We start from the raw sequence: 24,402 nt of genomic DNA on the forward strand, positions 1-24,402 counted from the left end.
TTTGACCTAGTTCATCTTTGTGCGTAGGTGGCTTGTATAAATTCCTGTCACACCCCAGTCTCCTATCTACGAACGCCGTAACATGCTTTAATACATTCCAACAGCGAATTGCAGCTGGGCGGGGTCGCTTTGGAAAATTAGGTCAAAGGTGGAAATCAACGAGGCGATTACACGGGATAGCAACTACACAACTTTGAGTGCAAAGACGGAAGGCGAGATGCAGTTGCTCTCTTGAAGATCACAAGCATTTGACGACTTTCTTAGCGGGTCTTGCGACCGGAGTCTAGCCGTCTTTCACTAGATCTACCACAAGTGTGATATTTGTTCGTGGACTTCCAGATTTGAGAATAAAATGCCGATATTTGAACGTGATTCAGAACGAAAACATTTGCCCATTGGATCGGGACCTTACACCATCGGCTGTGTGGATTTTATGAACGATCACACCAAGGATGGGGTCCTCCTGAGGCTGTTCTACCCCACGGAACACAAGGATATAAAGGTGAGGAGTTCGCTACAGGGATTACCTCTAGCATTACGTATGCAAACATGTATTTATCTACGGGTCCGTGTCACCATGGTAATGTTGTGATTGTGCCGGAAGCACTCCCCGAACTACGGAGACGAGTCTAAACCACCTGGCGGGAGTGCAGTATATTAGTAGACTAAGAGCAGTTCGAGCCTCGACGCGAGAGGGTGCGGACTCGCCTACACACCTTTCTACGACTACTGTATATACCCACACAGTTACACAAGGAGCTTCGACCTGTGAATACGGAGAGCGGATCTGGCGACGTAGAGCAGAGCTAAATAAGGACACTCGGTGCGAGGAGAGGACACACGAGCCTCGAACGGAAGACAGATAGCTCGCATAAACACTTTATTGGCGACGAGGATCGTAAGAAAATACGCGGGAAGTTCAAAAACTTGAGGTCAGAAATTTCTTTGTTTTTTTTTTTAAAGGGAGGGGCAGGTGCATCAGGTAACTGAATTCATTTCAATGAAGTTTAGTTTGCAAGGGCCCATAAGGAATCCGTTTAGGGTAAATAAAGAAATTTTGACAAGTTTTTTGAAAATAATAACACCACATACTCGCTTTATTCGTTCTCCATGACAAACTCACTCAACTGTATCACAGGTGAGCTGTTATCATCTTAGGAGCTCATACATTCACGTGAGGCTAGCCAGCAACTCTGTTTCATACACTTGAGTTCACGCCTTGTGAATTTTCTTGTGAACTGTTCAACCACTTTTACCCCTTTAACCTTACATTACTCTAGTTTATTGGGACCAAGTTGAAATTCCAGGTGTGCTTCACACTGCTTTTCAATTGTTGTTGTGAACTGGTCAAATCCAGGAGTTTTTAATGCACTGGGACTTGTTTCACATTGGCTCAGCAATTTTATTCACTTGATATTATTGCAGTGAACTGATTATATTTCAGGAGCTTTTAATGCACTGTTAATTAGTCTCACTTAAGCCTAGCAACTTTTGGTCTCAGGTGTGTTGTTTGTAGTTTGCTGGTAATTGTTTCAGGTTCAACAAGTATCTCATTATCACATTCTCCATTGTAAATTTGTATATATTGTTTTATTTTGGACTTATTATTGTTCATATACTCATTGCAGTTATGGATGATAGGAGAAAGTGGAGATCACCTGCTTCAATGTACACCAATGCAACTACTCTCAGTCATGCTAAACTGGAGGAAAACGAAAGTTCTAGAGAACAGCTCTCCAATACACATTTAGAAAAACATATTTCGGAAAACTTTGCCAAATTATTACAATTAAGGAAAACTCTTTCAGAACTGAAAAAGGAAAGAGCCAGGTTGGCTTCTACAGAAAAATCAGATGAAGGGGCTATGGCTTCAGTGCCCAAATTTGATTCTAAATCAGTTCGAAGAGAAAGACTATCTTCTAAATGTCAATCGGAAACTGGCCATTTTCGGTTAAATTCGCAAAAACATCTAAAACCATCAAGCGAAATATTAAGTGAGCTGAAGTCTAGACTTTCTTCCCATGCTTGTTCTTCCAATGAGGAACAAGATACTTCTCGATCTAGGTGTCATTTTAAAACAGAATTACATGCTGCTAAAACACCATACAGTAGTGCTAACAATGACATTCAGGGGGCTTATTCTCATTCTGAAGCTGCTTGTTTTCGTAGCAGTGGAGATGAAGAAAACCTTTCTACCAATTGTCCTAGATCTTGTTTAAACCCTAGAAGAATAACATCATCTTCTGAGGAAGAGTGTGAATGGGATAGCAAACTAACATCAAAGGATCACTTTACACATTCTTTAAAACATCCAGCTCCATTACAAAAACCATCAAGCTGTAAATTCAAAAAATTTAAGAAAAACTCCAACTTTTCGAGGGAAGAGAGGGGAAATCCCAGTGATCTTCCAAATTCTCTTAAATATGATGGGAAAAGTAATTGGCAATCATTCAAACAAAAATTTGAGAGCTATAAAGAAGTGTATGGTTGGTCCGATATTCAATCAAAAGACTATCTAACATGGAGTCTAGAAGGAAATGCTCTAGACTACTACACACGCCTTACAAAATCGGGTAAAGACTTCTCATATTTGGAAATTTTGCAGAAGTTGGAAACTCGGTTTAGTGATGAAGTTTTGCCTGAAATTGCCCGGGTAGAATTTCAACACTCTTACCAACAACCAAATGAATCTCTCGGTGATTGGGCAGCAAGGGTCCTTTCTCTAGCAATGTCAGCCTATGTGGATCTGCCAGAATCTTTCAGTAATAAAGAGGCAATAACACAATTTTGTTTAGGTTGTTCAGACTGGGAGGCTGGAAAGTATGCTTGTTTAGAACTACCAAACAGCATAGAGGCTGCTATAAACAAAGTGAAATATTATCAGCATGTTTCTTTACTCTTCGAAAACAGAAAGAAAGAAAGTGTTAAATCTGCTGAAGTTCCACCTGTGCACAACCTTGAAAAAGTAGTGGAAACTGTGTTGAAATTAGCAACACCAATTTTGAGTAGAAGACAAACCTGTTTCTTCTGTCATAGTCCAGATCATTTTAAAAGGGATTGTGAAAAACACAAAATTTGGTTGAAGAAAAATAAGGAGAATGCTTTGAGAAATTTTACTCAACCTCACCAGCCTAACAGCCATGTTGCTACACGAATGGATGTGCATGTTAACAGCATAAGTGAGATTACTAATCCACTTATGCTGTTAACATGCACATCCATTCGTGTAGCAACATGGCTGTTAGGCTGGTGAGGTTGAGTAAAATTTCTCAAAGCATTCTCCTTATTTTTCTTCAACCAAATTTTGTGTTTTTCACAATCCCTTTTAAAATGATCTGGACTATGACAGAAGAAACAGGTTTGTCTTCTACTCAAAATTGGTGTTGCTAATTTCAACACAGTTTCCACTACTTTTTCAAGGTTGTGCACAGGTGGAACTTCAGCAGATTTAACACTTTCTTTCTTTCTGTTTTCGAAGAGTAAAGAAACATGCTGATAATATTTCACTTTGTTTATAGCAGCCTCTATGCTGTTTGGTAGTTCTAAACAAGCATACTTTCCAGCCTCCCAGTCTGAACAACCTAAACAAAATTGTGTTATTGCCTCTTTATTACTGAAAGATTCTGGCAGATCCACATAGGCTGACATTGCTAGAGAAAGGACCCTTGCTGCCCAATCACCGAGAGATTCATTTGGTTGTTGGTAAGAGTGTTGAAATTCTACCCGGGCAATTTCAGGCAAAACTTCATCACTAAACCGAGTTTCCAACTTCTGCAAAATTTCCAAATATGAGAAGTCTTTACCCGATTTTGTAAGGCGTGTGTAGTAGTCTAGAGCATTTCCTTCTAGACTCCATGTTAGATAGTCTTTTGATTGAATATCGGACCAACCATACACTTCTTTATAGCTCTCAAATTTTTGTTTGAATGATTGCCAATTACTTTGCCAAGAAATTTTACTCAACCTCACCAGCCTAACAGCCATGTTGCTACACGAATGGATGTGCATGTTAACAGCATAAGTGAGATTACTAATCCACTTGAATCCAATCACAAAATTGGCAATCCTGTACCTCAGTTGTCAACAAACGCCTGTAACATTTCTATACAAACAAGTGAAAGTGAACTAGATCTTCTAGGAGCTGTCACTAAAACACCTAACCCAGCTGAGCGTGCAAGAAAAAAACCAATTAATAAGAGAGATCAAAATTTAACACCAAAAACTCAAATTCACCAGACTGTTGCTTCAAATTCTTACGTAAAACTTAAGCTTGGAGGTTTACCAATCCATGCCCGAGTTGATACTGGGTCGGAGGTCACCATTCTCTCCACAAAAGTTTACGAAAAATTGAAAAGAAAACCATCAATATTGGGAGATGTTGCAATGAGTCTGGCAAGTGACAATGCAGTACTGAAGGGTTATTTCATCAATTCTCTGAAAATGAAACTTGGATCCAGTACTTTCCAAACACAGTACATAGCTCCCATTCATGATGAAATGATTTTAGGTCATGACGTTTTACAAAATTTGGGGGTGATAATTGACATAGAAGCTGGCACTCTTGTTGTGAGGGGTGAAATGATTAAAGTGAGAGAAATTTCAAATAAAGATCAAAAATCAATTATAGCAAGGGTGGGGCTAAGTGACTGTGAAAATCACAGATTTAACAGTGTGTCAAATTTTGAATTTTCTTCAGGCAATTCCATCGACCAAATCAAAAAAGTGAAAGGATACCAGGTTTGTTTGAAGAGTTACATGATAAAACCAACGTCCCAGGTAAAGATCAAAATAGAAAATCCCTCTATTCTGGCGAAAAACCTGTACTTGCTGATGACAAATTCCTGGCTGGTGAAGCTATGTCTGATAAAGTGAACATTGTCAGTTGCGCTTGTGATCACAATGACATCAGTTGTTTTGTATTTAAAGGGAAACTAGGGAGGTTTCAAGTTTTCAGAGAAATGGGCTATCCTAAAGGGAAGGGTAGATTAGATAAACTGGTGGTCATGTTGGAGGCAAAGTGGTCATTGCACGTTTTGCAAACACTTTTAAGTGCTACACATAGCTACAGAGGGACGGGACAATCATTTAGTACTGTACAATCAATTTTCTCAAATGTTAGCAATTGGCCTTATGATCCTGGTGGGTTTTTGTCTGTTCTTTTTGTTGTAAGATGTCTTTGTCTGCATTGATCTTTCAGGGCTTCTGCAGCAAATTGTGACATTTGTGGTCAGAATCAGACCTTGTGTTTGGATAATGACAATTGACACTCACAGGTGACAGGGGTCATTCTGCCAGCACAAGACGGAGCAAGTTTCTTGATTGCAATTAAATGACAGTAACACAATTTCAGCTTCAAGATGATGCTGCTTGTGAGATTGTTTCCTTTTAGTTTAATGTCTTTTTTATGGTCAGATGCTGGTGTGTCTAGACTTTATCAGATGTATTGTTATCTCTTCAGTCTGTTTCCGTCATTGTTATCTTATATTCCTTTAAGTTCTATTTATTGTCTGACATTGGTGTGTCTGGGCTGTATCATTTGTATCTTAATATTCGTTTGCCAAATTTACAGTCGTCATTTCTTAATATTTTGTTGCTCTTACTTCATTTTGTTAATCAAATCCATGCTCTGTTTTACCATAACCCGACTTTGACATCCCAGATTTCTTATCGATATTTGTTTGCCATTGGTCTTTTGAACAGTTAAGTTGTAATGTTTCTGCTCCAGTTGGTACACTTTCTGAAGTGAGTATTGCTGCTGCATGTTGGCAGATATTACAGTCACTGTGGTGAAGAAAAGGTATTCATGTTGATATTTTTCTGCAAATAAAGTTGAATGGTAAAGTCACTAAACAAGGCATTACGGTTATTTGGAGTTTGGTAGCCTTGGTAACGAAAGTCATATCTTTGAAGTTACTCTTGCTGGAAATTTGCAATATGGACTTTATTCATCATATTTGTCTTGTTAACTGTTATAAAGATCATTCTGACAAGTATTTTTCTGGGTCTTCATTTAAAAAATCTTGCCTTTTGAATAGTTCTAGATCTTGGCTTATACATTGTGCAATGAAATTCCAGTGATAGGACTTAACTTTTGGCAAGTGCAGAGGTAACACTTATGAGTGACGTGAACGTTTTGGTTTGTATTTGAAAACTTGTGATTCAAGCTGTATGGTATATATTGGAATCCGGAATCCTTATTACCATGTTTATAACGTGCAAGTGTCTATCTGGAATGTTACTGAATGGTCTGTAAAAAGGGGATATGTTACTGCTGGATTATAGCATTGAGGGACAGGAGTTTAGATGGACTAAGGATGTCTTAAGGTGAATGACAGGTGCATCTAAAGTGGTCTAATTGCTCATGCGGTAGCAGGTAACCCTAATTTCAGAAGGTTGTTTCATGAAAGTCTATATCTCTGAAAGGTGTTTCATTTCTGTTAATTACAATTTAAACCCTGGAGATTGAATGGATTTTGATTAGTTGACTGTTATCTCTGTCTGGTAGCTATATGTACATTTGGCCTTACTTTTTATTTTAAGGGGTAGGGATACTGGTTGTCTCTTTATGTGTGAAGTGAACTTGGATGATGGTACTGTAAGGACATGCTGCAGCCACTGGGGTAATGTCTAGTTGCATGTTTGGTTGTAGCCAGAGAGGGAGACTAAACGGTTATCTAACCAGTGATCTTAACCTATATGGGCAACATCTGTACTGTGGTTACCGTATAGTGTAACAGATTTATATTGTTGCACTCTAAAGAACAGTGTAGGAGATTTTACATCACTGCACTTAGCTCATATGTGACAGATATTATATCGTTACTGAGCTTCAATCTTTAGTGATAGATCAAGAGTGTGACGGTATGTCATGCAGATAATTGTCATATGACAGGCATTGGTCCTTTACTGTCTTTGACTTTATCCTCTAATGATCATTCACTTGGATTGTAAATATTCCCAGAGTCACAGTGATGAATCAAGAGTGATGCCTGTGTGACAGTTATAATATTGTCATGCTGGAATGGCAGAAGCCATGAGACGTCATTCTCAGAATTTGTCAATTGTGTTCTCTGAATTACAGGAATCTTTTGTTTTGTTTTTGTGGATTCCTGTGTAAATAATTATTTTTGTCCATGCTGGAGTTATTTTTGTTTTTGTAGACTCAGTCTTTGTAAATATGTAAAGTAACTTTGTTCATATTGGAGTCATTTGTTTTGATTTTGTGGACTCCCTTGTAAATCTGTACATGTACCGTTTCTTTGTGTAAATATCTTTTTAACTTGTATATATTTCAAGAATTTCAGGTGAGCACCGCTGGAATTGCTAAGGAACTGCTTGAATGATTCTATCAGGAAAAACTTGAAGTAAACTCATCTCTTTCAAATAAAGAGGGGAGGAGTGTTGTGATTGTGCCGGAAGCACTCCCCGAACTACGGAGACGAGTCTAAACCACCTGGCGGGAGTGCAGTATATTAGTAGACTAAGAGCAGTTCGAGCCTCGACGCGAGAGGGTGCGGACTCGCCTACACACCTTTCTACGACTACTGTATATACCCACACAGTTACACAAGGAGCTTCGACCTGTGAATACGGAGAGCGGATCTGGCGACGTAGAGCAGAGCTAAATAAGGACACTCGGTGCGAGGAGAGGACACACGAGCCTCGAACGGAAGACAGATAGCTCGCATAAACACTTTAGTAATTTTTGCTTAGATACTCCTGCAATTATCTCGAAGTCAAAACGTTTGCCTGAGTTCCCCCTCTTGTACCCCGCTCCCATTGCAAACGCACGCACACAAAAAAACACTAGAGCCTGCTCATTTGCACTAAGATGTAATTTACTTGTGCTTTTACAGTGCTGTAAATGACAATTTTTCATTGTATTTATTTATTTTTGTATGTACAAAATAGTTAGAATATGACTTTTTATGAAACCTTTGAAGTCTCTGCACTCTGAGAACTCAGATCTCTATAATAAAGGCTCAGCAGTATAAATTTAATAGGATACTGATAAGATGTCTTGAGCTAAGTTGTTATATATATCCTGTTTTGCCAGTTATGTTATGTTATGTTATGCCAATTTTACCCTAGCTAAAAAATATCCCCTAGCTGAAAAGTGTATCAAAGTTTATGAAGAACTTTTCGAGGTTTCCAATGAGGCACCTGCAAACAAACAGAGAAGAAAACATACTCCAGTAATCTATTTTTGAGCCAATATTATGGCAATTTTCTCTCAGTAACACTAATTCTGTTAAACTAGTACTGCACTAGCTATGCTAGCTTCACCTGCGCCACACAATCAGAATAATATTGTTCCTCAAATAAGCCAAAGAACAAAATACGGTAGACCACCAAACAACAATCATAAACTACAGTTAGGAACTGCGTGCCTCAGTGTATATTGTTGGAGTGCAGCTGAGCGTGTTTTATGAAAGGAGTGTTATGCAGCATTGTTTACCTGAAGTTAGGGGAGGTTGGGGGAAATTGACCTGTGTATTTGATGAACTTGGGTTTATGCAGTTTGTTGTTAAGACATCAAGGTTACCATCTGTATGGAAAAAAACATGTCCAGTATCTAGGCCATGGAGTACGTAGTACCAACTTCGTGGTTATAATAATGAGCAAAGTCAAGGTTTCCATCTTCATAGGGAAAAAAGTCCAACACTTAGGGATTTATAGGAAATTAAGTGTTGTGCCAAAATCTTCAGCTTTGTAGGAATTAATGGAGTCCATATCCAAGGTATCCATACCAGATTACTTCTTACAAAACTTAATTATTATTTCTCAAACCAGACACCATAAGACACCAGAATCCATAAGAAAATATAGCTTTTCATGAATAATTATGATTTTATTCACACCTTTATTTGGAGAAATTGTAAAGCACCACGTAACAAGATATTGAAGCCTAGTAGTCACAATATCATTGACACTCAGCTATGTATTTTTTTTTTTTAGTTCAGTATAACCCCAAAATTTTAAAAAAGAAATACAAAACAAAAACCACACACACAAACAAAAAACAACAACAACAATAATATCACACAAAGCCCACTTGTAATCCAACCAAACGTGGCGTGCACAGTGTCTTTGACAGTGAAGGTATCACACATATTTCACCTACTGATGATAGTGTTTTAAGTGTTACAATCACAGTGCAGCATAGATAACATTCCAGACTGATGGCTATAGCCACGGAGCTGCCATACTTAACACACGGTACAGTAGTGCTCTCTTGTACCATGAAATATCTATCTGCAGTAAGGAAGATAAAACCATGTCTGGTTTATTTTTACTGATGTCACAGAAATTAGGAAAGTAAACAGTTCCGTAGCAGTCCATCTGACAGATTGATTTACAGGTTGTTGTCTGTTTTTGACAAAAGGAAAAATGATAGACCTGTTCACTTGACAATATGAATCCTGAACTTTTTTTGATCTTGGCTGATTTTTCAACTTCTCGACTGACATATTCCAACAAAATGTTTAAGATATATTTTAGCATTTTAACATTAAAATACAAGAAAAAAATAATTCCATTTTAATTGGCAATTAAAGCAGCATTTCACCACATGCTCATGAGTCATAACCATTCCAAATAACAATAATAATTATCACTATTATGATAAAACATACATATGGTCTTACAGTATGAAGTTTACAAAATATAGTATAAAATAGAAACAAGATAAATAAAAAAAAAAAAACAGAAAACCTACACCAAACACCTTCACTGTCACCACTACAAGTGGGAGTATCTATCTCTATGTCCTGAATAAGTGCACCATTATATCATTTTGTCACAATCTGTATCTATTTTTGTATCCTTTTCCTGTCTACTGTGGACCACCCATATGTAATGAGTTGGGGTTTTTGTACATAAAGTAGGTGTAGGAAATGATGTAGCAATAAACTGTCCCTATCATCTCTGTTCTGCAAATATGCTTTTGGATGAAATGACTCTGTTTTAAACAGCCCAGTATAATGTAATTAAGTTTGCCTAATTTACATCAGATATGTATTACTGTTACGCAGCTGTGCAGTTAGCCAAGATAAAAGGCAGTAAAAAAAAAAGAACAATGCAGAAGTAAAAAAAAATAAAGATGAAAATAAGATTTAAAAAAATGTATCCAGAATAAAAATTAAACAAATGGTAATATTTTTTAGTAATTCATAAGCAAGAACTTTGAAGTAAAGGGGCTATTATATGTATATAATTTATATTATAAATTGTTTGATTAATGAATTACTAGTAGCTATTTAACTCTGATGTTTTATGTAACGGGATACCAAAAGCAAAATTTCATCTTTAGTTTAAAAAAAAAAATCTTTGTTTTTCAGAAATGCCAAATGCAATGGCCACTTTGGTTGCCACGCAAACAGTATGGGAAAGGCTATTGTTATTTCAGGAGGAAAAACACCAAAGTTTTTGGGAGGTTGTTTAATTGGATAGGAGGTGAGTAATAACAGTTACAAAAAACTCATGTAACTTTAACAGATTCTTGATGTGAAAAAGGGAGGTTTCATTAAGTGTTACATACATATATATCAGGGCCGTAGCCTGAGCAAAATGCCAGGGGGGGCAGTAAGCGGACACGAGGGGGTGAAGCCCCCGAGGAGGGAGGGTGTGGGAGGGGGTGTGGAAATTTTTTTAGAACTGTATGTATAATACTGCATTCTGGTGCATTTTAACTGTTATTTTTTGCTCAATCAGAAGTCAGAAATTGTGGGTTCATTTTGCCATAAGTACAGTCATTTTTTCAACACAACACGCCAATTGGACTTCATTTCTTAGATTGTCTCAGGATCAGAAATAACGTTTCTTCCTCTGTGGACAAGCAAGAGAGCCAATCCGCTAAGTACACACAAGTAAACAGAACACCTTTGTAAACAGATTGTTGAATGATTGTCTAGTGGCCATGAGTGCATTTTCTCACAGAATTGATACCAACATCGCAAAATTTTTTTTTTTTACCTTTGCGATTATTTTTTGGCATCTCAAATCCCAGGGGGGGCAGCTGCCCCCCCCTCCCCCCCCCCCCCCCTCTCCCCCAGAGGCTACGGCCCTGTATATATAAGAAGTAATTTAGAGATCTGGAATAATTGCTCAAGATTTCAGACCTTCAAAACAAAACTGCATTTTGTGATTTGGAGCCACAATTTAATAATCCAATTCTATCACTAACTTGTGAATCAAAGTCACAAGCAGTTTTCATTTATTAGGCCTGTTAATTGTTTCCTTTTTCATCTTGTATTTATTATACTACTACCATATGTTGAAATACAAAAGGTAGAATACTAGTAAACAGATTTGGCTTGGGCAATGTTTTGCAGCTGAAGTATGCAGTGTTCTACTAGTTCATTAACTTAGTATTAACAGCACACAATTGAAGTTCTGTGTCAAGTTGATGTTTTTCAAGGAATAAACTGCCTATAAAACTCATCAATTGAACATACATCACGGATAGTGTACATACCAATGCTAGTTAAAAGATCAAGGTTTATCTGTTTGAGGAAACACTTTCGACCCCCTTCTTTGGGTGGTGCATGTTAAACTTGAAGGTAAAAACTTTAAATTGCTGCAATCACGCACCTTGAATACAAATTAATGAAGGTTATCCAGGTGTATATAAACTTGGTACAGAGATTAAAGGAAAAGGGTTTGTTGTTTTAAAATTAATGTGCTTTTCCTCACATTTCGAGTAAGCTAACAAAAATGTAGCAATAACATGCTAGCTGTAAAACATGACAAGGACTTTGATGAAGGTTCTCCTTCTTATTTATTTATTTATTTATTTATTTATTTATTTTCAAAATAGTGAGTTGTAAATTTCTGAGTTGTCAAGGATTTGAATGATCTAATGAAATACTTCTGAACGAAATTACTCTATATTTCCTTTTAAGCCATGACTTTCTCAAAAAAGATGGGCTCAAGATCTTGAATAAACGTACTTGACAATTGTGTGTCATGCATATTTTTATTATTATACTTTGGGGGGAAAACATCTGCATAATAGATTAATTGTTTAAAAAGTAGTATATCTGCATCATATTATTTCAACATTCCACAGAGTCAGAGTATATATTTGGTGGCAGGGTCAGACAAGAATTTTGTTGTATGACGAATGATTTGTAACACACAACATTCTATTAAAATTACATACCATACCAGTATAGCAGATATCATTTAAAGGCAGCCTGACACATAAAATGACTTCCATGCCATCATCACCTGTGAAGGCTTACTGCATGACTCTTAATAATAGGTTTAAGTATTATATATATTACCAGTGTGAATGGCCATTACATATGCTATTCAACATATTTCATGTGGAAAACTTAAATTTTTCTGCAGCCTTACGTGAAATTATTATTACAACCTAGCTATACAAAGCGACTCATCATATACCATAATTCCTCAATCTTTTCAATGGAATAAATTGATAAATTTACAGATGCTGTATTTCAAAGCATAAAGTCTCAAGATTGCTGTTGGAGACAACTAAACCGAAAAACAGGCTACATTTGTACCTTATAGTTCTTTTCTATACATAAAATGTACCACAATTGCCTCACAGAAACATATTAATTTTAATGTTTCTAAAATTATGTATCTGAAAAATTGATAATTATTCCCCATTGAAAAGATGGAGTCTTATTACTGTAAGCTACACCGCAACTCACCTTTAATAAGATTAGATATTACCTTAAGTTTGTATCATAAATACGGATGAGATTTTCAACATTTCAGTCATGAAAATTTCACATTAAGCTACCCAGGAATTTCATGCAGGGGATTGTCTGTTTGTGTTCGAGTTTTACTATGTTTAACAAGTCATAAATTGGTGAGGAGAGGGAAATATGTCACATCTCTGTAACATTTAGAAGAACTGTCATGTGTAGGTGGGGGGGGGGGGGTCCAAAAGGGATGGGATGAGGCCATCATGAGGGGGTCAAAAATGTCCCTTCTGAGTAAAAATGTGAACTAGGTTTAAAGCCATTTCTCCTGTTGGGTCAACTAAGAGAGTTAAAGGTCCACATTTTCTGCAAAAGAAACCCCACCCCCATTCGCATTGCTGACTACAGCCCAGTAATATAAAGTGTCATTGTCATCAGCAGACTGATGGAATGTCTTTGAAGTGATATGAACTTACAGTGAACTTAGATGCCCACAGCTGGAGTATGGCATGTCTGATATGATGTAGAAATGTTCAGTTGATGAATGGTCTGTTGTTATTAGTGCAGAAGAGAAGTAGCTGGACTCCTGTATAAGTATGTTAATTCAGCCCCCCTCCCCCCCAAACTGCCTGTCTCTCACTCTTTCTTGACTTATGGCCCATGGAAACCTGAGTGTCTATTTGCTCTCTCTCTCTCTCTCTCTCAGACACATACAGTACACACAAATACACAGACACATGCCCTAGCTTTCTCTCTTTCTCTCTCTCTCTCTCATATTCCTCTCTCTCTCTCTCTCTCTCTCTCTCTCTTTATTTCTCTCTCTATCTTATATCCCCTCTCTCTCTCATACCAATACATACCCATACACAGAAAGACATACAGAATTATATTTGCAACAGTGTTAATAGAAAAAGGAAAGTAAAAAAAGGCTCTTGAAAATTAACAGTGCAGCACACCCAACCAGACAGGAATGGTAATTAACCACATAGTGCTGATATTTGTTTTGTCTAAGCACAGCTCTGGTATGTGAAGTGGGGTTCACCACACAGCTCTGAGTCCCCCCTCACTCTCCCACTACAGCAAATACAGTCTCTGTTGATATAGTACTGCTGGATGGATACCAAGGGGCCGTATCACAAGAGACATATATTTGCCCAAAAATTGGTTTAAATATTATGTCAGTAGATGCAAGTCAAAGGGTGCTTTCCCAGAGATTTAGATCGATCTAGAGATTAAGATTTAGATCGACCTAACTCCCTGGGGGTTCACGCTAAATTGCAGTCAGCCAAGCGGGCACCAGAGTTAATTACCCCCTTACAGCTTTTAGTAGGCGGGACAGATGCTTAAGCCGGCCAAGCTGACAGTAATCAAGTGAGACTCCCCACAGGGATAGATCGATCTAAGAATCTATGGAAATGGGGTGAAATTGTGTATACTGGTATTTTGTTTTGTCCAGTTTTAGTTAAAAACAATTAAACTATTTAGGAAAGGAGAAATTTTATTTAAATAGATCACATATTTGACAGAATATACAGATGTTATGACTTCGGACATTTCGTCTCTCTCACAAAGATTTCTACAAGGAACAAATTGTCACTGTTAATTGTCATATGACAGACAACAGAAAATTGTCCACCATGAGTTTTATTCTGAAACATTAGTCATGATTGTCCTCATATAAAATGGATAGATTACTTCATGTAATAAAACTAATACTGTTTTAAGCTTGACATTAACTTAGGTCAAAATATATATTGAAGTAGTGGTCTAAAAGTTAGACAAATTTTTAGGCTGACAATCTTCTGTGAAACATTTACCCCAGAACTATACATATTTTTTGCCCCAGGCCAATTTCTAGATCAAATATTCTCTACCATTTCTTTATTGTAAAGGCTGAGTACAGACATGTTTTCCTTTCTATTTGTTTTGCAAGCTCTACCTTTATTTGTTGAAGTATCAGTTTGTTGACTGGAGTCACTTGATGATTGTGAGAACACTGTTTACTTCTCATAAAAAGTGACTGATAGTCCAGTGGCTTAAGGCAAAAAAATGGCCGAATCGTGACACGGCGGATAAAAGCACCAAATTTTACATGTGGTTACCTTTTGATATACTAAATCAAATTAGAGCCGTAGCCCACGGAAAAAAATTACCGTTTGGCCAAAAAATCCAAAATGGCCGCCAATTTGTGAAATTCCGTAGAAATATATACATATTTATGTTGATTTTTATCAAATAAAGTATTTTCTCAATGTTTTCCACATCCTTATTACCCATATTATGCATATATGTCATAGAACAAACGAGTGTCCTTGGACTTTTTGAAAAACCCAAGATGGCCACCGTATGGCATAGGAATACTAGAACATGTACAAGGGTTTTCAACTAATGCCAACTAGGAAGATGCATTGCCCACTATCTAATTAATTTTGTTTTTGAGTGCCATATCACAGAAATGATATATTTGTGGTGAGTAACTAACCTTTATTCTCAGGCATTTCGAGAAAAATCCAAGATGGCCACCATATCAAAGGAACACTATACATGTAGTATACACATAGGGCTTCTTCTGCCATGGAGATATAATATTAATGGATAAATAAGGCTTGTTTCTGATTATTTTCCACATCCTTTTAAACCACATAATGTATATTTGATGAGATTGTTATATGTATCCTTTTTGAAAACAAAACAAAACAAAACAAAATGGCTGCCATTAGCCATAGAAGGTGGGGTTCAGTTAATACCTGCGAGAGATAGGCTTCCAAACAAAATGAAACTAAATTCAGTTGATTTTCTTGTATTATTATTATTATTATTATTATTATTATTATTATCCCATGATACATATCTGTTAAGTAATTAATGTCAATATTTGATCATTTTCGGGAAATCCAAGATGGCCTTCTTTTCCCCATAGGAAAACTGGTGCATTGGATTTTATAGGCACTTCCAAGGCAAATCAGGGTAATCATGATATTTTGTCAAAATACTTAAGGGTACACACTTGTTACCCACCAGATAGATATCTCAAAGTCCAAAAAGAATGTGGGAAATACCGAGAAACAAAATTCATTTTATATTGAACCCAATGTCTCTTTGCCACTAGTTGACTGTACTATTCCTATTTTGAATTGCAGCAATCTTGAATTTTCTCAAATACGCAAGATGCACCCTTGCTACACACCAGATTTATATAGAGTAAGGTTTATAAGGATGTCAACATGTTTGAACATCAAACGGCTTTATTTCATGTTGGAATCAATGCCTGAACTGTTCCATTAATTGACACCTATGTGCATTTGAATGATATATTCCTATGACAACTGGCAGTTATCTTGGGTTTTCTCTGAATAGTACTCAAGGATACATAAACTCTCTACACACACACAGAGTCTTTCATAAGGATAAATAGGATATAAAAACGATCTAAAGTTAACTACATTTAAATTGTACTCAGTGTATCTCTGGCATTATTTGATTATGTGTATGAATATTCTAATGACAAAAGGCAGACATCTTGAATTTTTTTCAGAATACCCAAAGATACACACATGCTACAGACGAGGTATACATCATGGGGGTAATAATAAATGGAATGAAAAATGTAAATTATTTTTAAAACAAACCCATGGTAATGTAATTGTATAAAGAACCACATGCCTCTCTAGCAGCAATTGAAACACACCCATTAGTATTCCTATGTCAAATTGTAGTTCTCCGAATATCCATGGATGCACACTATTTACCCACCAGATATATATCATAAGACTAATAAGGATGGGCAAAACTTGATAAGCAAACACAATTTCACCCTGGTAGTAGATGAAAAGCCATGGTTGTGCAGTTGCAATTCCAGTAGTATTCCTATGGCCAATGACGGCCATCTTGGATTTTCTCAAAATGATTAAATATGCACATTTATTACCTGCTAGATATGCATCACACTGAAAAAATAAACTTAATTTGATAGTGAATTTATGTTTTTCCTAGCTGGCATTAGTTCTAACCCTTTGTAATACTAGAAGAATTCCTATGACATATGGTGGCCATCTTGGACTTTCTCAAAATGCCCTAGAATACATGTTAGTTACTCACCACATACATATTGTGTGGGTGGAAAGGATGTGGAAAACACTCAGAAACAAACTTAATTTGATAGTGGAAAATTAATCTTTCCAGTTACCATTAGTTGAATCCCCCATATACTAGAATTCCTGTGGCACATGGCAGCCATCTTGTACTTCCCAAAATGCCCAAGAACACTTTGTAGTTCCTCACAACAAACATACGTGGGTAACAGAATTCTGAGAAACAGACGTAATTTGATAGTGGACAACGTATCTTTCAAGCTGGTATTAGTTGTGCACTAGTATTCCTATGGCTGTTTCTATGGCATATGACAGCCATCTTGGATTTTTTCAAAAAGTCCAAGGGAACTTGTTTGCTATCTGACATATATGAATAAAATGGGTAATTAGGATGTAGAAAACTCTGAGAAAAAAATCTATTTCATAAAAATCAACATGGGTATGTACATATTTCTATAGAATTCCATAAATTGGCGGCCATTTTGGATTTTTTGGCCAAACGGTAATTTTCTTCCGTGGGCTACGGCTCTAATTTGATTTAGTATGTCAAAAGGTACCCACATGCAAAATTTGGTGCTTTTATCCGCCGTGTCACGATTTTTTCCTTAAGCCACCGGACTATGAAATGAATTACATAAGTTGTATTGGGTGCAGTGCATGTACATGGAAAAGATTTATTCCTCAAACTGAAATAATATTTGAGTACTAGTACTAGTAAATGAACGAGAAGACATACAGTCAGGAAGGCAGACAGACAGACAGTAGAATGTGTCAATTTACTTGATAAACTTCTCCCTGACAACTGATAACAGATAATATATACACATTCTATAAATGCCACACTGAATGAGCAGCAAAAATTACCCTATTATACTATGATCAGTGTATTGATATGCTCAGTATGATGTATGTAAATATGACTGCTATAGACATCTAACAACATGATGTGATATCACAGACAGTGAACTCTAAAATTATCTATAATGCACCAGGAGCAGCTTCTGCTACTGCATGCTGAGTGAGATGCCTGTGGTATTTCTCTTTCCACCATCTTGTTTTGCCTTGAGCTCTTTTATGCACTATTAAATGAATAATGCAGGTTCTTTTCACATCTAGTGATACAGTTTTCTGTTTTGCACCAGTTAGATAAACTGACAATTTAATTCCCTGGTTAAAACATATTTAACCACCCACTCCCCCTGTGTTCTCCCCTTTGCTAGTACACAGCCAGTTCAATGGATGAATTTTTATTCATGCACTGAGGCTTGTGAAAGAGCGTAATACAACCCATAGAGTGTTAGGACCAGTCAAACTGCACTGCTTCGTGTGAAAAGCAGCTCTACACTGTGGGATACCCGTCTTATTAATTTTTTTTCCTACCTACCTTTTTTTCTATTTGCAGTACATTCAATGCATGTGAAGATATATGTGTGCCATATAAAAAAATGGGAAAAAATATGAATATTAGATGTTCTTTAGTTTAGTTTCTATGTGTAGTTTAGTTGATATTGGATATTGGGAAATTATTGCTACCGCCACATAATTTACTATTTGTAAATAAGTTTATTTCTTCACATCAGTTACAGTATACCACTTCTAAGTTGTGTCCATTCTTCTTCCCTGCAGGTGACATCTACGTACCAGCCCTGTGGCAAGCACCTGTTCTAAATAATGGCCAAAAGTTTCCTGTGATTGTCTTTTCTCATGGTCTTGGTGGTAATAGGACTACGTATACTACGCTGTGTAGTGATCTCGCCTCACAGGGCTTTGTAGTAGCCGCCATAGAACACAGGTGAGTTTGGAATGATGGATGAATTTTTCACTGGAGGGTTACTCTCTATAGCATAGGTCTTCTAGGGGTTACAGAAATTGTATACAAGGCTTTTGTACAATTTTGTATTTGCTAGAAGATCTGAGGTAGAGTGTATTATGGGGTCATACAAAAAGTAACATTTTTCATATCACATGGCACTTACATTTTCCATGTATAATTTTTATTCACTTTTTGGCATGTGTGCATTTTTCATCTCAGTTATATTATTTAATATTTGCATAACCCAAGCTCTTCACCAGCCACTTTCAAGATAATTTTTGGATAAAAAAATTTAAATAAATGTTTAACATCTTGTGAGCAGTGGTGGGATATAAATACTCCAGAAAAGTTTGGTGATGGAATAATAGTAAATGTGCTGAAATAATAATAATAATAACAGTGACAATAATAATCATAATAAGACAATATTAATAATAATCAGTGAATGAATAAAAAAAAAGTAAAAAGAAAAATGAAACATATTCTATATTGTTGACATACATACACTCTGTATAAATACATTTATTCCAGAGACGGCTCTGCCTCCATGACCTTTGTGCTCAAATTAATAGAAGAACACCTCCACCACAACCACAAGAACCACCACCACCGCCTCCACAGGGATCACAGCTTCACTGAGGAGTGGGTGAAATATGAGAGACAGGAGAAAGAAGATGATTTCCATATCAGAAATAAACAGGTACTTGTAAGAAATGCAAAGTGAAAGTAACTTGTGTAAGGAAAGAAGGAAAAGATTAGATAAAAACTGAAAGTACCTTTAGCTTCACTGAGGTGTGAGTGAAATATGAGAGACAGGAGAAAGAAGATGATTACTATATCAGAAATAAACAGGTACTTGTAAGAAATGCAAAGTGAAAGTAACTCAGGTAAGAAAAAGTAGATAAAATGTGAAAGCAAACTTCAGTTTTATGGGTTAGAGCATGATATATCAGAAATGGGAGAAGGAATTAAGACTATTTCTTTACAAAAAATGAACAGGTAAGATATGGAAAGTGAAAATAACATCAGATAGTGAAAACTTAGATATTAATATATCTGAAAGTGAATTTTAGCCTCACCAGATGAAATGTGAAAGACATGAGAAAAAAGATAATTTAATATACATATCTGTATATTCTAGTTGTACCACAGGATACAGGAGTGTTCACAGGTGGTAGATCTACTGGAGTCTGTGGAGCGTGGAGAAGAAACACATTCTGTGCTGGGAATTCACTGGGATATCACACAACTTCAGGTACACTCGCATTGTGCTGTATCACAACAAACGCAATCTATAGGCACAACAAACACAATCAAATGGTGCAGCAAACACAATCAGGTGTCACAACAAACACAGTGTGGCAGACTCTTATCTTAGAATTACACTAATATATAACTTACTGCTACAGGGCAAATCACATTTAAAAAACTTTTTAAAGATGATTGAGGTGGTACAATAAACACTATATAATGTGCTCATATTTTAAAAACATTTGAATTTCCCATTCAACAATTTAGTGGTAAGGCATGTAATATAAAACAAAAACAAGTATCACATAAAACACAATGTAGTGAATCCTGTTTGAGGACATCTTGGGAAATCTCACAAGTACAGGTCTAGCCTCAGTGGGTGCATTTAGACACACATTACTTGGTCAGCCATCATACCTAACAGAATCTAGTGTTCCATCCAACACAATTGAATGTCACACCAAGCACAATCTAGTGTTCCATCTAACACAATCTAATGTCACACCTAACACAATCAGCTGTCCAACCTTCCTTTTTTGGTTCCAAACTATACATGGTGTATATTCATCCTTGTTATTATTGAACGGATGGAAACCAGGGACATTTATAGTATCTGTGTCATTGCAGGGGAAGCTGGATCTTTCTCGATTAGCAGTGATGGGACATTCGTTTGGAGGTGCCACTTGTATAGCATCAGCAGCAAAAGATAAAAGGTTTAGGTAGGTACATTTAACAGCAAGGGACACAATTACATATTTATTTAAGAGCAGTGCTTTAAAAATCAGTTAGGAACAAAGACAAGTGTTTCTCTTTCAAATTTTCATCAAAAATAATAATAATGTATCTGAACACAGTAACAAATTTGGTTGTAAAATTCAGTTTCTGTTTTTTTCTTCAATCAACAGCTGATATTGAAATTGTTGACCTCTAATATCAGACATCAAAATATTGGAAGTAAACAAATTCAATATTCCCCATTGTTTTCTCACAGGCTGTCCGTGGCTCTTGACACTTGGATGCTTCCATTAGAAGAGAACATTTATAAAGATGTGACGCAGCCGGTTCTCTTGGTGAATACAGAAATATTCCAGTGGAAGGAGAACGTGAAAAGCATGTTTTATTTGCAGTCAATTAATCCTTCAGACACAATTATCATCACAGTAAAGTAAGTACTTGATGTGTAAATGATTATTAATGTGCAGCTTTGAAAATCCTGGATTTAAGTGTTGAATTTTGTAAGCATTATATTGTTAGGTATTCAAAAAGGTATTATAAATGCTCACTTTCAAGGTGTAAGTGTGTAGTAGTACAAGATTGCAGTCACATTAAAAAGCTTACACAGCCTTTAATTCATAGTTTTCAAAGTTAAACCTTTTTATGTACAAGTCTACCTGGAGAGATAAACTTATTATCAGTCTGTTTGATATTTTATATACAAATATCCCTGGTGGTCAATGTGAATTATATGTTGATTTATTATTGAGATTGTTCTGTAAATATCTGTCATTCAAAATCATAATGGTGATTCAAAAATAGTTTTGGAAAATAAGCAGTATAAGCTATTATAATGTTGCTACGTGAGCAAGAAGCTACAGATGCTTTTAAAAAGTGGTTCAACTTCTTCATCAGTCACATCTGTGATTTTTCATCTTATAGGGGTACGTGCCATCAGAGTCAGACGGATTTTCAGTTTGTTGTGAACGCTGCACTGGGCAGGTTCTTTGAGCTGCGGCACACTTTGGATCCTTACATTGCCATGGAGATAAACAGCAAGTCTTCTCTAGGGTTTCTATGGAAACATCTCAGTAAGTGGTATTTTAGACAGGGGATACTGGGGTTGAGATTATCATATAGTCCTTCTTAACTGGTTGTAATTCATTTAAGTTGATACAATTTTATGACAAGGTTAAGTCAAAAGTTTATAAATGGAGTTACATTACAAATTCTAATATTTTTCATTAAAAAAAGATGAATAAAGAAAAGATAAAGAATTAGAAGAAATTAAAGCAGTGTTCGCGACCTATAAGTTATCACTTTAGTAACTGATCAAAGAAAAATGGGAAGGAGAGTTTAATTTATGATGATATATTTTTTCAGACATTCCTGCAGAGACATATTATGAAGATATCCTCTCTGGAAACCATGATCTTGTGATAAAAGGTACCAATCTCAAACTCAGTTGAGCAGAAGTTCTTCCTTCCTTCCCATCATGCCATGCCTGCTCAAGATGATCTGGTGGCTAAGCAGATATACTGTCAAGAACTTGACTATGTGTGTTTGAGAATCAGATTGTGTGAGATTTGACAGCAGATAAGTCTTGATGTGAAAAAATCTGCAGTAATTCACTGAATAATTTGAACTAGATCAACTATGTTTATTTTCAAGACTGACAGACTCAGTGAAAGACTTGCTGAGCTTACCAACTGGCTAAATAGTTTGATCAAGTTATCATATGTCTCCATCAAGACAAAATTTATTTGATCTGAATAATTGAGCAGTTCAAATAATTCAGTCCATCTTTTGATATTGGAAAGTTGCTAAGCTCCAGCAATTATCTCGGAAGAAATCAAGACAGTAACTGGGTAACATATACTGCTGTTTCTTGCTCAAAAAGACTAGTGACACTGAACCAGAAGAGAAATGAAAAGTGTGATCATATTGTGAAGGAGCACCCAGTGTGTTAGGTGTGACAGCTATTGTGCTGGGTGAGATTGAATAGCCACACACAGCAGACTGACATGCTTTGGCAAAATCAGAAAAGCAGGGATTCACACAAAAATATACCGTTGTTTTATCACTTTAAGGAATAGCTTTTGGTATCAGGATGTGCCTTAATGAAGAAAAATTTGCCAAACACACAGATATAGAAAACTAAAGTGTGATAATATACATGTAACAGTAGACAAAACCGTTATAATATTTTATATATTGATACTTTTGTATCATTTTTCTAGCTTTTTTTGCCAACACACTCAAAAACTTTTTATTTGTAACTCACTGAGAAATTGTTTTTGATGCTTGTGGATATGTACAGCTTTTTATTTTGATTATTTGTTAATTTTAATTTTTTTATTTTTATTTTATTTATTATTATTATTATTATTATTATTATTATTATTATTATTTTGCTGTAACAGCTGCTCTTTCTACCTGTGTTGATATGGTGTTATTTGAAGTAGTGGTTTTTATGTCATGCTTGGTTTTAATGGCTTTTAAGGGCATTAATAGTTTGTGAAATAAGTTTTTGAAAATAGCATCTGTGCTTTATCAAGTATTTTAATAGAAATTGTGATATGCGCTCTCTTTTAATTTAGACTCAAGTTTTCTTTGTTTGGTTGTTGTATTCACAAACCCTTCATTTTACATACATGTACAACATGTAGTTGTGTTTTATCTTTTTGTGGCTAAATGCAATGTTTGAAAATAAAAAAAGTGATGAATTTCAGCTAAAGTGGTTAAGCATTCATTTGGCTGGCTATGGCATTGAAACAGTGTAATTTTATTTTAGCACTTTATATATATATTGTATTGAAACTGTTTTTCATGTATTTGCATTTCCCTTCAGATTTTATTCATCTTAAAAGATACTTAGTCATCTTTCAGACACAGTTACTGTGATACAGAATATTAACGATCTGGATGATGTGTTATATTTGAAGAGTGTTATCCTCTGATTGGGTACATTAGGATGATTAAGGTCATGACCTTGTTAAGATTCTTGCCTTGTGGCAATTTAATTTTTTGTAACCTTGGAAAAACTCAGTTTTGAAAAAGAAAAGACATCATTCTCAGGGCACATGTAGATATAGTTTAGTTCAGGATTTCTCAACTTGGTAAGGTGATGTCGATAAGAGTTAATCTTAGGAAAAAATTGAGTTGATTAAGATAAAATTAATTACAAGAGAATTTAGTGAAAATTGAGGATAAAATAGCAATGATAGAATGCAAAAATCGTACTCATTAGAATTTTATTTAGAAAATGTATTTCTAAATAATTGAAGATATTTAGCTGTAATATGGGCTTTTAGTCCACGTCAGAATATGTATACGATCTCAATTTGGCTTGTACTCCAAGTAGCGCAAATCAATGCAATGTTATATGTTTAATTAAACCTTTCTTTATAACTCGCATATTTTGATTTTATGATAGTATTACATATTAAAAGATCGGGCTTCCTAATACATGTACAGCTTCCAGTATGACGTGCCGATAAAAACGTGACTGATTTTGTGGTAATTATTTACAAGTTTCAGAACATATAATAATTCAACATGTAGTCTATGTATATCTTCAATAATTCTGAATAAACCAGCTTGTTCATTTCATTTTGCCAACAGCGTTGCCAATATTTTCTGCTTGCGTATTAATTGGGCCTATGTATTTTAATTGTTTTGTTAAATGAAAATGGGGAGGGAGTAAAGTTGGAAAATAAATAAATTGAATGGAAGAAAAAAAATTAACTCGTACTACACGATGCATAATGTTTGGAAGATACATCCCAAGTGTCAGAGAGAACTAAAAACGCGGTCGTCTCTTTAATCGAAATGCCTCTACTGTTTCTGTCACGTA

General features: G+C 35.8%; 1 protein-coding gene across 1 annotated transcript; it reads left to right on the forward strand.

Moving 5' to 3' along the window:
- The first annotated feature begins 13 nt into the window (after positions 1-13).
- LOC106151706 (platelet-activating factor acetylhydrolase 2, cytoplasmic) lies at positions 14-24,158 on the forward strand. The gene is made up of 9 exons (XM_013525090.3): positions 14-502; positions 10,341-10,455; positions 18,395-18,560; positions 19,113-19,281; positions 19,723-19,836; positions 20,460-20,551; positions 20,824-20,997; positions 21,489-21,637; positions 21,930-24,158. Exons 1-9 carry the CDS (start codon positions 353-355, stop codon positions 22,013-22,015), a joined length of 1,215 nt encoding a protein of 404 aa, XP_013380544.1. The 5' UTR covers positions 14-352; the 3' UTR covers positions 22,016-24,158.
- Positions 24,159-24,402: the final 244 nt, after the last annotated feature.

The sequence above is a fragment of the Lingula anatina genome, chromosome 8, assembly GCF_051362555.1.
Source record: "Lingula anatina isolate TDL-2025a chromosome 8, LinAna3.0, whole genome shotgun sequence".
Taxonomy (NCBI): Eukaryota; Metazoa; Brachiopoda; class Lingulata; order Lingulida; family Lingulidae; genus Lingula; species Lingula anatina.

Excerpts from the sequence above, each read along its gene's own strand:
- LOC106151706 (XM_013525090.3), top strand. The coding sequence starts at position 353 with ATGCCGATATTTGAACGTGATTCAGAACGAAAACATTTGCCCATTGGA. Across the intron at positions 19,282-19,722 it reads TCCATATCAGAAATAAACAG|TTGTACCACAGGATACAGGA; the intron begins GTACTTGTAAGA and ends TGTATATTCTAG. Across the intron at positions 20,552-20,823 it reads GCAAAAGATAAAAGGTTTAG|GCTGTCCGTGGCTCTTGACA; the intron begins GTAGGTACATTT and ends GTTTTCTCACAG.